Source organism: Nycticebus coucang, chromosome 10 (genome assembly GCF_027406575.1).
Source record: "Nycticebus coucang isolate mNycCou1 chromosome 10, mNycCou1.pri, whole genome shotgun sequence".
Classification (NCBI taxonomy): Eukaryota; Metazoa; Chordata; class Mammalia; order Primates; family Lorisidae; genus Nycticebus; species Nycticebus coucang.
Window position 1 is genome coordinate 12,997,465 of NC_069789.1, and position 13,392 is coordinate 13,010,856.

Below are 13,392 nucleotides of genomic sequence, written 5' to 3' on the forward strand. Positions count from 1 at the left end.
TTTCCTAATGCGTATTTGTCTTCCCCAGAAAATTTTTGTACATTCTAAGTAAAATTTTAAGACAAGTTAACTCTTACTCCTGAGAATGGAAATATCAAGAGGAAGATTTTCATAATTTACCCATAGGGAATGAATGCTCTAAGCAACAGAGCAAGGACAGAAGGTGACAAAATACTGGGAATGGTGAGATTAGGCTCTCAATTATGGATGCTTCCAGCTTCCAGTTATCCAAAAAGCAATTTAAAAAAACTTTGAGCTCACATCACATATAATAATCCCATACAAAAGGAAAGCACAAGGTACTAAAGCAAAGGACTTATTTCAGAATTTTTCAGCTTAAAGACAAAATATTTTGAAGGGCCCACTTTTCTTCATATCCCTGGGTCTATTTCAAATGCATTCAAAAATGTATGCATTTCTGGGTGGTGCCTGTGGCTCAAAGGAGTAAGGCGCCGGCTCAATATGCCGGAGGTGGTGGGTTCAAACCTGGCCCTGACCAAAAAACTGAAAAAAAAAAAGAAAGAAAGGGGAAAAAAAGTGTGCATTTCTCATGCACAAAAGGGGGAAGAAGCCTGTTTTTTTTTCTTCATAAAGTCTTCTTGGAAGACATGATATTTCACTTAGGTTTAAATGTAGGATAAGATAGCAGGGAATGGGAGAAGAATTATTTCAGACAAAGATGGGAAAGCACAAAGCTTTGGGGGCATAGTTCAGTGAAGCTTAGAGTTTCTGGTTAAAGACCATACAGAACCTTAAAAACTAGAAAACAATTAGAACTCTATTTGTAAGAGCTGATGTGTATTTGAAAATATGTAAGGAGGCAATGATAAGGTTATAAGTGGATCGGAGGAGGGTTATGGTATACAATATTTTGATGATTTGGAGAGGGAAGAGATTGAAGATAGGAGGACTTGATTCCTCTTCATGTACCACCTTCACCTGGGAGCCCCTTGGTGGGTGGGTCAGAACTAAGGCCATGACTATGGGAAGAAGAATGAGGTGCTCTATATGAGATATATTTCAGAGGCTAAGAGACTGAAGTGGAGGTAGAGGTTAGGGAGGCAGAAGGGTCACTAGAGACTTTGAAAATGGATCATGGGGCAACACCCGTAGCTCAATGGGTAGGGTGCCAGCCACATACACTGAGGCTGGTGAGTTCGAATCCAGCCCGGGCCAGCTAAAACAACAACTGCGACCAAAAAATGGCCAGGCATTGTGGCAGGTGCCTATAGTCCCAGCTACTTGGGAGGCTGAGGCAGGAGAATTGCTTAAGCCCAAGAGTTTGAGATTGCTGTGAGCTGTGACACCATGGCACTCTACCCAGGGTGACAGCTTGAGACTCTGTCTCAAAATGGATCATGGCTCACTAGGAAACAGGCAAACAATACCTTTAACAGCAGAAAATCAAAAGTAAGGAAGAGGCAATTTGAAGTGGAAAATAAATTTAGTTTTAGATATGAAGATGTTTTAAAAATATGTAACCAAGAACTAAAGGGTTTGTAATTGAGGAAAAGGAAACTTTGGAGGTAGATATATAGGATATAAGAGGAAGAAAAGCACTGTTGATGAAACAAGGTTCTTGATGGGGCTGTGTTCAGATTCACAGTGTAAGAGGAAAGATTTGATTTACCCTGTTTCCTCGAAAATAAGACATCCTCCGAAAATAAGACCTACTTACAGGAAAGATAAGACGTCCCCTGAAAATAAGACCTAGCACATCTTTGGGAGCACACCTTAAAATAAGACACTGTCTTATTTTCGGGGAAACAGGGTAGGTAGGAAGGAAAATACTTGTTCTTTTGCAAGAGGAAAGGAAGGGTGAATAGGCAAAAATAAAGAAACATTTCAAGATAGAAAAGAGGTAAATTAATGAACAAACCTCAAAATGATCAGAAAAAGATGAGGTTGCTTATGGAAAATGAGGGTAGTACTAAGGGCTCAGGGTGATTCATCTAACCATCAGCAGGATACGAGTATAAATGACTTGCATAGCATCTGAAGTATGGGTTTTTTAAAGGAAGATGCACCCTACTCCACACCATGACCCACACCTCTGATCTCTACTTGTGTGATCACAAAGAAGGACAAGGGTGGACAGATGAACACAAGTCCGTAACTACCATTGGAGAGAGGAGATCACCTGTCTTTCTGATAGTTGCTGACATGCAATGAGGGATGGTTACACACAGATAACATGTTACGTTCTTGACTTGCATTATCTCCTTTAATCCTCGCATCAATCCTATGAGGAAAGTACTCAGTCATCATCCTCAATGATCTTGTATGACTCACGAACATTCAGGGGTCCTCAAATTTTTTAAACGGGGGGCCAGTTCACTGTCCCTCAGACCATTGGAGGGCCAGACTATAGTTTAAAAAAACAAAACAAAAAACTATGAACAAATTCCTATGCACACTGCATATATCTTATTTTGAAGTAAAAAAAACGAAACAGGAACAAATACAATCACACTGCCTCATGTGGCCCGTGGGCTGTAGTTTGAGGACCCCTGGATAAAACCCAGCTGACCTACAGGCCAACTTGGTGACCTTATCCACTTGGCACTTGATTTCAGGACATGAATTTTCACTCTAAAGCACACCCAACAATGTAGTCAAACTTTGCCTTTTCTCAAGTTTCTGCATATTACTTCCAAAGTGAAAATTTAAGAAAAATACCAACTTTTACACCCATTTGTTACCTGTTACAAATCATCCAAGCATGTGTATTTCTCATTTTCATACAAAAAAAGATAACAGCCTTTTGGAAACTTGAACTGTTCTTTAAAAGGTTACCAACCATTGTTCCCATTGATTTTGCTAAACGAATGTAAGTGAAGTTTATATTTGTCTCTACATTTTTCAACATTTGCCAATTCTTGTTCAGAAGCAGTAGATGTGACGTAACTATTTAACACTCGGGCTGTGTGACTAGATGTGCAATTTTAGCAGTAGGGAAGAAAATAATATCCTGGTGGAAAGACTGCAAAACTAGGAGAGAGTCTCAGCATTCTTCCAGAGCAGGAGATCACCCCACCCCTCATTTTCACAGCCAGGGTATGAACTCACAGAGACTTGAGGGCAAATTCATCAGCACATTCTTGGTCTGGTTCTCCTGGGACTTAAGCACACCACCCAGGGGCTTGGGGACTGGGAATTACCTAACCTACTTCACTACTATTGGCACATGAACACTCTCCCACTCTCCCTGGCTCTGACTTTGGATGAGTCATAGGAGTTACTGACACAACTTGCCAATTACACCATATTGGGTATCTACCTAAATGAGCTGAAAGGCAGTGTACTTCTCCCTCTCTGCACCAAGAAGCAGAGTTCCCAGCAAAGGAAAAAAGGTGAACTATAAATCTATCAGGATTGAAGTGAGGGTACAGGTTCTAGATAAGAAGCAACCAGCATAAAAACTCTGACAATATGAAAAAAAAACAGGCTCTTTTGACACCCCCAAAGGATTATACTAGCTCTCTAGCAATGGGTTCCAACAAAAAGGAAATTTTGGAAATGTCAAATATAGAATTCAGGGCATGGATTGGAAGTAAATTCAATGGGATAAATGAGAGAGTCAAAAAGCAGTGCAGAAAGATAATTCAGGGTGTGAATGAAAATAGTAAGGACAGAGCTATTTAAAAAAAATAACAACTTCTGGAAATGAAAGAGTCATTTAGGGAATTTCAAAATACAGTGGGAAAATTTAAAGATTAAACCAAGCAGAAGAAAGAACTTCAGAACTTGAAGATAAGGCTTTCACATTAACCTGGTCAGTCAAAAAATAAAGAAAAAATTAAGAGAAATTAAAAAGTCACTGAGAAATATGGCATTATGTAAAATGTCCAAACATGTGAATCATGGGTATACTTGAGGAAGAAGAAGAAAAAGTAAAAACCATGAAAAACCTATTTGAGGGAATAATGAAAGAAAACCTCCCTGGTCTTACTAGAGAGTTAGATGTCCAGATACAAGAATGTCAATGAACTTCTGGAAGATTCAATGCAAACAGTAAATCACCAAGGCACATAGTCATCAGTCTGGCAAAAGTGAAAGTGAAGTAGCAAATCCTATGAGCTGTGTAACAGAAAAGATCAGGTAACCTACACAGGAAACCATGAGACTAACAGCAGACTTCTCAACAGAGAATTTAAAAGCAAGAGGGATTGGGATCCTACCGTCAGTCTTCTTAAATAGAGTAACTTCGAGCCAAGAATTCTGTATCCTGCAAAACTAAGTTTCATCAATGAAAGGGAAATGAAATCTTTCCCAGACAAGTAACACCAGGGAATTTGTCACCTCTAGGTGACACTAGGGCACTACAAAACATGCTTGAAAGCTCCCTAAACACATGCACACGCACACACACACACACACAGAGATACCAGTGTAAAAACATTTGGAAGTAAAAACTCACAACTCTTATAAAGCAGTAACACAGGTAGAATACAGAGCAACTAGATAACAATAAAAATGATGACTGAGACAGTATCTCACTTGTCAATATTAACATCTCACTTAAAAGATATAGATTGGCAAAATTGACATACACAAAAGAAAGAAAACACTACCCTGGGTTGGGCACAGTGGCTCGCATCTGTAATCTTAGCACTCTCGGAGGTTAAAGTGGGAAGCTGAGGAGGGCAGATTGCTTAAGCTTATGAGTTCCAGACCAACCTGAGCAAAACTGAGACTCCATCTCTACTAAAAATGAAAACAAAGGCAAGAGGATCACTTGAGCCCAAGAGTTCAACATTGCTATGAGCTATGACCACGGCAGTCTAGCATGGGGCAACAGCTATACCAGCCAATGGCTCAAAAATGCAATGAAAGCAGCTCTGCTAGACATAGTATTAGATGTTGCAGGGACATTTGATGAGCTTGAAAAAACACATGCTGTCACAGAAAAAAAAAAAAAAGGAAAGAAAAGCCAAATCAGGACAGGGTATTTATCAAAAACAAAACAAAACAACAACAAAAAAAAACCTTCAAATTTACTGAGCATTATTTCATTGACCATCAAGAATTTTTCTACCCAATAGTATCTCCACTAGCTATTTTAAGAATTAAGCCCCTAATACATAGCACAGAAGTTTCGTCACGTAAACACAGTTATCTCCCATCCTAGGTGTCTTGGAGGTTCCGCATGCATTTCTCACGTTTTGTCCAACAAATATTTTTTTGCATAACTATTATGGACCAGGCACCATAAACCTTATAAAGATCAGCTTGTATTCTCAACCTTCAAGAATTCAAAGTCTGAGAGTATAAATAAGACCTTCAAGAATTCAAAGTCTGAGAGTATAAATAATACTCTATAGATAACTGTAATACAAAGTGGAGATGATTCAGCAGATGATATGATAGTGGTAACAGTAATGGAGGTGGAATAGTGTAGGCACTGAGAGCTTAGCATCACGTCCATTTCTGCTCATTCTGGCTCCAAAAAGCCACCCCGCGAGCTGTAAAAAGATTCCATTTCTACCAACAGAAGCGAGCAGAGCTGGAAGACTTCTGCTTGTCAGCAGCAGGAAAGGAGGACAAAGACCTAGAGTGGTTAAATTACTTTCCTAAACCCATTGATCACAGCCAGGTGGGGTGGCTCACACCTGTCAACCTAGCACACCAGGAAGCCCAGGTGGGTTGATCACTCCAGCTCAGGAGCTCCAGACCAGCCTGAGCAAGAGCAAGATCCCATCTCTACTAAAACCAGAAAATATTAGGCAGGCATTGTGGTGGGTGCCTGAGGTCCCAGCTACTAGGGAAGCAGAGGCAGAAGGATCCCCTATGCCCCCAGATTTGAGGTTGCTGTGAGCTATGACGCCACAGCACTCTACCCAGAGTGACAGAGTTAAGACTCTGTGTCAAAAATAAATAAATATAAATTTTAAGCTGATTTATTTATTTATTTTTTATTAAATCACAGCTGGGTACATTAATCCAATCGTGGGGTACAATGTGCTGGTTTTATATACCGTTTGAAATATTCAAACTGGTTGACATACCCTTCACCACATCGTAAGCTGATTTAATAAATCAAGCAGTCACATCATTTGGAAATATAATTTAGTGTCTTAATTCTAATATTTGTAACTCATTTTTTATTTTATCTCATTGGTAAGATTTTTCAAACAATATTGTTGCTTAATAATGGCAACAATAACAGAAATCCTTATTTTTCCCGTCTCTAATGAGGATGCTTCTATCTATAGGAAAGCCTCTCGTGTTTTATTGTTGAAGATAATATTGGCTGTTCTCCCAATACTGTATTTATTTTATTCTTCTCTTTAAACATGTCCTTTCTTATGTTATAACCACTAGAAACAGGACAATGGCTCCTCATTTCCTTCTCCATACTGACAATATTCTTCTTAGTAACAATCACCTATTTCAGTAAAACCTTGTACCTACTCTATGTTTCCCAAAGGTAATTTTAATGAAAAAACAAGTTTGTTTTGTTTGGCATTTGTTCTTTTCTTTTGTTACCTTTGCAGAGGAAAGGCTGATGACATGTTGATCTTTTTCATTAGTCACTATCTCGGTGATACTGAACATGTGTCCCACCAGTTTCCCCACGGGTTTGGTGCTGATATTGGGATGCCACAGTCGGAGGACTTTATCATCTCCTGAAAGGGAGGAAAGGGAACAGCTATTTATTTTCTCAGGTGGTCAAACTTTCAAATATATTTCTTACTCAATCACATTCTTATCTTTCTTCTAATACCAAATCACAGTCTATTGCTTCCAGGACACATTCTGCGATTGACTTGTTTTCGGTCTGCTGCTGCTTGTGAAGCCTGTTTGATAAGAATTGTATTTACACATACACATGAACATGAATATGATCATGATTTAAAATGTTTGCTATTTTAGTAGGACTAAATTGATACTTTATTTTTTATTAAATTTTATGATAAGTAATGTTGTTCAGTATTTCTCCCATAAACCTGCTAATTATAACCTCCTTCTTCCATAATTTTTTTTTGAGACAGAGTCTCACTATGTCACCCTTGGTGGAGTTCTGTGGCATCACAGCTCACAGCAATCTCAAATACATAAGCTTAAGCGATTCTCTTGCCTCAGCCTCCTAAGTAGCTGGAACTACAGTCACCTGCCACACACCAGGCTATTTTTTTGTTGTAATTGTCATTGTTGTTTGGCAGGCCCGGACTGGGTTTGAACCTGCCACCTCCGGTGTATGTGGCTGGTGCCCTAGCTGCTGAGCTACAGGCGCTGAGCCTGCCATAACTTTTTTTACTATACTCTTTAACTATGATTTATTGGAATTCTGATTACATTAAAAATAAAAATTGAATCAGAGATTTATTTTTATATGCTGTGTGTACATGCATGTGCGCACACACATCCATCCAGTTTTATAACAAAAAGTGGCTAGGTATCATCAAACCCATATCTATTCTTCCTGAGTATGCAGCTAGATTTTGTTTCCAGATCCCTCCCTTGTAGTTACGTGTGGTCAGGTTACTGACTGTTAGCCAGTAAGCTGTAAGAGGTGATTTTAGATTTTACATGACTAGATAGAAATAAATTTTTATTATGTCTGAGGCATTTACATTTGCATTATTATGTCTGAGGCATTTACATTTAGGTTATGTTGCAGCAGCCAACATAACCTAAACTAGTGCACAGTTATAATATAACAGTGTTTTTAGAAAGAGTAATATAAACTGTATAATAGTTTACAGTGTACAGAATCTGTTTAAAATATTGGATTTTTCTGTGTCACAGATAACTCATTAAATGACATCCTGGAAGTTGAGACATAAGAATATCAAGGAATTTAAAGTTGGAACCCTACAAATGTATGATCCAATTTAGTTATAAGAGAAAGAAAGGAACTCCCAAAGAGTAAATAATTTTAATTAAATACTTTAATTGAATCAGTTAACTGTTGTTCAGATTGCATATCAGAAAATAGAATCAAGTTAGGAATACTACAATGCATTCTTAAGCACCTTTTTTATAACCAAGAAACTTTATGCTACTAGGAAAAAAAAATTGTATGAAAGCATTGTAAATTATAATTTGCATACAACCTAAGTTCTTAAGTCACAATTTACATATAAAAAACCTAAAATTCAGAATGGTCATTTTACTTAACCTGGTAGCATGCATTTGGCTACCTATAAGGCCTGTTTGATAGTATCTAGCCATGTAACATGAAAAATAGTATTAACAATGGCTGGATACTTTCCAGACAGCCCTCATATATTATATGTTTAGGTTAATAGGCTTATCCATGCTGAAAGAGCCAGCCAGATGATAGAGGAATAATTAGGTGACTTGTTAGTTAAACATTGACAAGCCAGGCAAATGTGATAGACACAGATGTTTCCATAATTCTACGATTTTGTTGTTGGGCCCATGAAAAGAAACAGTATTTTCTTTATCTGTCTTTCGTTGTCTTTCTTTAGAGTATTCCAATCCATCCTTTAAGTCTCAGCATAGCTATCCCTCCAAGAATATTCCAGAAAACCTCCACATTCTTCAAAACTGAGTGCCTGATGTACCTCCCTCATCCCCCAAACCTTTTTTTTTTTTTTTTTTGGTAGAGACAGAGTCTCACCTTATCACCCTCGGTAGAGTGCCGTGGCGTCACACAGCTCACAGCAACCTCCAAATCCTTGGGCTTAGGCGATTCTCTTGCCTCAGTCTCCTGAGTAGCTGGGACTACAGGCGCCTGCCGCAACGCCCGGCTATTTTTTTGTTGCAGTTTGGCCGGGGCTGGGTTTGAACCCACCACCCTCGGCATATGGGGCCGGCGCCCTACCCGTGAGCCACAAGCGCCGCCCCATCCCCCAAACCTTTTGAACTTAATTATTTATTTGTCTGAGCCACCTGTTAAACTCTAAGCACCTTGAGGACAGGACTTTTTCTTGTTTACTGTCATCTTTGTAGTGTGTAAAGTATAGTCAGAGTTCAACAAATACTTAGTGAATAACTTCAATAACTTCAGTGCTCAGATGATGAATCACAGCTCAGAGGTTTGATCATCATGTGCCAAAAGAGGGAGAAAACATACATTTAAACAAAAACTGAATCTTAGTGGAATGCTCATCTACGTCTTTGGGGAAAGTTAACAGTTCATTTCAGAGGCTCCCTAATCTTGGAGTATTGTTAGCGGCTGGCCGAAAAAGCTCAGGTCACAATCAATTTTTAGTTTCTATTTCTCAAATAACCGCTATGGATTGAATTCGTTTTCCTCAAAATTCGTACATTGAAGCCCTAACCCTCAACGTGATGTTGTTTGGAGAAGGGACCTTTGGGAGATAACTGGGGTTAGATGAGGTCATGAGGGTTGTGCCCTCATGACGGGATTTGTGCCCTTCAAGAAAAGACACCAGAGCTTCCTCTCTCTCTCTCTCTCCTCACCCTGTGAGGATTCAGGATAGAGGCAGCTGTCTACAAGTTAGGAGGAGAGCTCTCACCAGAAACTGACCATGCTGCCAGCTCATCTTGGACTTCTAGCTTCCAGAAAGGTAAGGCTATAAATTTCCGTTGTTTAAGCCACCCAATCTATGGCGTTTTGTTATGGCAGCTTTAGCTGACTAAGACATCAGCCGGGATATTTTAAGGGCTATGGTCAATCAGCAAGTAGAATGCTTTCTTAAAATTTAAACATCAATACTACCCTTATTAACAAGTGCAAACATTTCTTTAGAAATGACTGAACACTTTGTATTTTCCTGTGTGTTAAGGACAAAGAGAAATTCTACATAGCTTTCCTGCCCAAAGTCTACTTTTGCAGAAGACTAAAACTTACTTTAGTTCCAACATTGCTTTCCCCGGTGCCCTTTCTAATCACTTCCCTCAGCCCCAAATGGACCGCAGTCCTTCTTGTGTGTTCGTAGGGCTTTTTCTTCGGATTTCTTGTACAGCACTAATCCTATTCAATTATAGTTGTCTGTTTACATATCTGTCTGTGTCTATATGTGTCCCTTGTTTGGTGAGCCTTATATTTCTTCTTGATGGCAGTGTTTGACAGGTAGTAAGAACTTAATACATGTTTGCTAAGTAAATGGGTTGGCTAGGAGAGTCACTCATAAAGTTAAGCATACATATTTTAAACAAATCTACTTTAATTTGAAACTGGCTCTGTTACTTAACTAATTATAGTTTTATGACATTGAGTAAAGTTGCTTTACCTCTCTGAGTATGAGTTTTCTTACTTATAAAATGGGAGTAAATGGTATTTAAGTCATATTTTTATTGCGAGGATTAAATGGAATCATACTTGTGTAGCTGAACAGTTCCTGGACCATGATCTGACAATAAATCCTACTACCATTATTATACTAAGCCCCTGCCATGTATAATGCCTTTAGAGAATGTCGGGGAGAGGAAATGGCACATAGATATGTGAAACATGGTCCCCGTAGCAATAAGGCAAGTAGATAGAGAGGGAAACAAATATTGAAAGAGGGTGTTTCGAATCTGAAGATAGGACTTTATACTATATCATGGTTCAGAGGGTTTCATTCCCTGTCCCTATGTTATTTTCTATTTATCTATCTAGCTATCTTTCTTTCTTTCTTCTTTTTTTTTTTTTTTTACTAAGCCAGGATTTAGATGAAGCCACACATTAAAGGTAGGATTTTCTTTCCTTTAGCAAGCTGTTATCTGAGTTGGTGAGTCACTTGATCTAAGTGCATCTCTCTTGATGAGATGAGCTGGCTGAGTTCACAGAGAAAAACAAGACAGAGGGAGAGAGTGAGCCAGCGTGAGAGCTCTAGTGAACCAGATTGTTGTGGTCCAGGAGGGAAAACAGGCCTGGGTGGGAATGAAGAGAAATGATTCAGTCTCAACTCTGCCTGCTGACGAGCTGTGGGACTCGTGGCACATTATTTTCTGCAGCCTTGATTTCCTTGGGTAAAATTTTGACCTCCTTCTAGTTCTAAAGTTTTATAATTGTGTTCTGGAGGGAGAGATTACTACCTTGACAGTAGAGGACATTCTGGAACTCTTATAGGTAATGATAAACTCCCCGGGAGTTTCAGTAACATAATTTGAATGGAGTAATTCCAGTAACGCAGTGTCTTGCCTGCATTTGTGTTTCATTGGCAATGACCAAGAAGTTATCATATTAGTCGGATGTGCTCAGAGCCTAAGTTTTGTGCCCACAGATGGTCCCATGTAATGTTGGCATTGGGGGTGGGAGGGGTTCCCTGAAATGGGAATTATCATTTCCGGAGGATGAGACCAGGCTATCCCCAGAAGAAAATATGTTAACTTTTATATCACATGAAGAAAGATGTAATAGAAGACTGCCACCTGGGAATTGTTCAGGCCTCTTAAACTAAGGGTTTTGTTCATCAGGCATCGTAGGTAAAAACAATCTTCTAGAGGTTCCCTGCTGCTTACAACCAGAAGTCTTCCAGCACTACTCATTTCTGTTGGTAGAGATGGAATCTTTATACAGTTCGTGAGGGAGCCAGGATGAGCAGAAAGGGACATGATATTCCACCTGCATTACTGTTATTGCTATCATCACCATCATCTGCTGAATCACCTCTACTTTGTATTATAGTTATCTATAGATTGTCTTATTTATACTCTCAGACTTTGAATTCTTGAAGATTGAGAATACAAGCTGATCTTTATGGAGCTTATGGTGCCTGGTCCGTAATAGTTATGCAAAAAATATTTGTTTGATAAAACATGAGAAATGCATGCGGAACCCCCAAGATACCTAGGATGGGAGATAATTGAGTCTATGTACTAGGGGCTTAATTCTTAAAATAGCTAGTGTGGAGACACTATTGGGTAGAAAAGTTCTATTTTTGTTTTTGACAAATTCTTGATGGTCACCAAAATAATGCACAGGAAATATGAAGGTTTTTTTTTTTCCTTGTAAATACTTTGTCCTGTTTGGCTTTTTTTTTTTTTTTTCTGTGAGAGCATATGTTTTTTCAAGCTCATCTAATGTTCCTGCAACATCTAACACATTCAACTATGACTAGCAGAGATGCTTTCATTGTATATTTTGAGTCATTAGCTGGTACACACTACATTTTACGACATACTGGACTGAGTTCTTAATCGATAAGAGTATTCTCCTGAGGAAAATGTGTTTTTAGTTATTGAGGATTTGCATTTTCTCCTAATAGAGGCTGTATAACTGTGACAGTTCAATACATTATTCATGGTGGAAAGTATTAATTGCTTATTGGTTGGACTGCTAAATGCTTTCTTACCTCCATAAGAGAGCTAGAAGACCCATAATTAGTATGCTTCCAAGCTGTAAATGAGAGTCTTATAACGAATGCTGAGGTTAATGAAAGTCAAATGCCTTCATCTAGAAACACTGACGTGGGTTAGTCCTACAACTTTTACCAAACACATCTCCCCCAGAAACAATTAAAATATTAAGATTATAATGTATATGAAATCTGGCCCACTCCTTCGTTTTCACACAAAGGGCTGGCCACAGGAGTGGCTTAAGAAGAATGAAATAATTGGATTTTAGATATCAGAACTCACGTTCACCATGGGCTTAAGCACTGCTTTTTCACAGTTTTTTCATGGGTGGGGTTTGCATTGAAGGAGAGAAGGCAAATATTTTCACCTAACTGAGCCCATGCAGTGGTGAGGGCAGTGTCTGTTGCCAAGTTTGATTCTCAGGGACTGTTTGATGCTTAACTCTCTCATCACCACCAAGCTCTCCGGCATTTCCTGGAGCCTCGTTTGACCGTGGGCCAGCCCGGGAAACATGCCCATTTCCATCAGAAGTGGTAAGTCACGGTAAGTCACCAACTCAGGAAGGGTCAATGATATTAAGCAATTGTGACACAAGTATCCAAGCTTCATTTTCTAAAAATACCCAATTCTAACATTTATTCCTTTGTGCATTCTAGATTTTAGAGATCTTTAAATGATAACCATAAATACTACATTTCAGAGACTCAATTCGTTCTTAGAATCATCACCGTCAGGTGTCCAGAAACTTGCTCCCTGTCTCAGCCACAACTCCTACACACATCTTTGCAGACTTCTTATCCATATGCCTTCTGTCTTTTCTTGATGTCCTCAGTTAAATTTTGGAAGTTCATGGTCAATTAATGCCTGTTTCTCTTGAGTGCACAAGGCTGTAACTAAAAATTGAACAGCATCTCACTGGCAAACTACGTTCCAAATTTTCCAGAGGACATTTTTAGTTCATCTCCTAAGAACACTCAGTTCTTTAAAGAATGAAATCACAGTACCTTAGTTTCACAGGGCTCTTGCCAGATAAGGAAAATGAGCAACAGGGAGAGATTAAGTGATTGATTAGATCATGCAGTTAATTAGTGGCCAGGCTATGACTACACCTGGCTCTTCTAACTTCTAGTGCCTTGTAGTGTGCTTGAAAAAACTAACTTTACGCCCTCG

The 13,392-nt window shown here is 38.9% G+C and overlaps 1 protein-coding gene across 1 annotated transcript in view; it reads right to left on the reverse strand.

The window, feature by feature from the left end:
• Positions 1–13,392, reverse strand: part of WDR64 (WD repeat domain 64) — a 140,024-nt gene that overhangs the window by 78,037 nt on the left and 48,595 nt on the right. Inside the window, exon 10 of the mRNA XM_053606402.1 lies at positions 6,490–6,629. Within this exon, the coding sequence (XP_053462377.1) occupies positions 6,490–6,629 (140 nt within the window). The remainder of the gene's footprint in view (positions 1–6,489; positions 6,630–13,392) is intronic.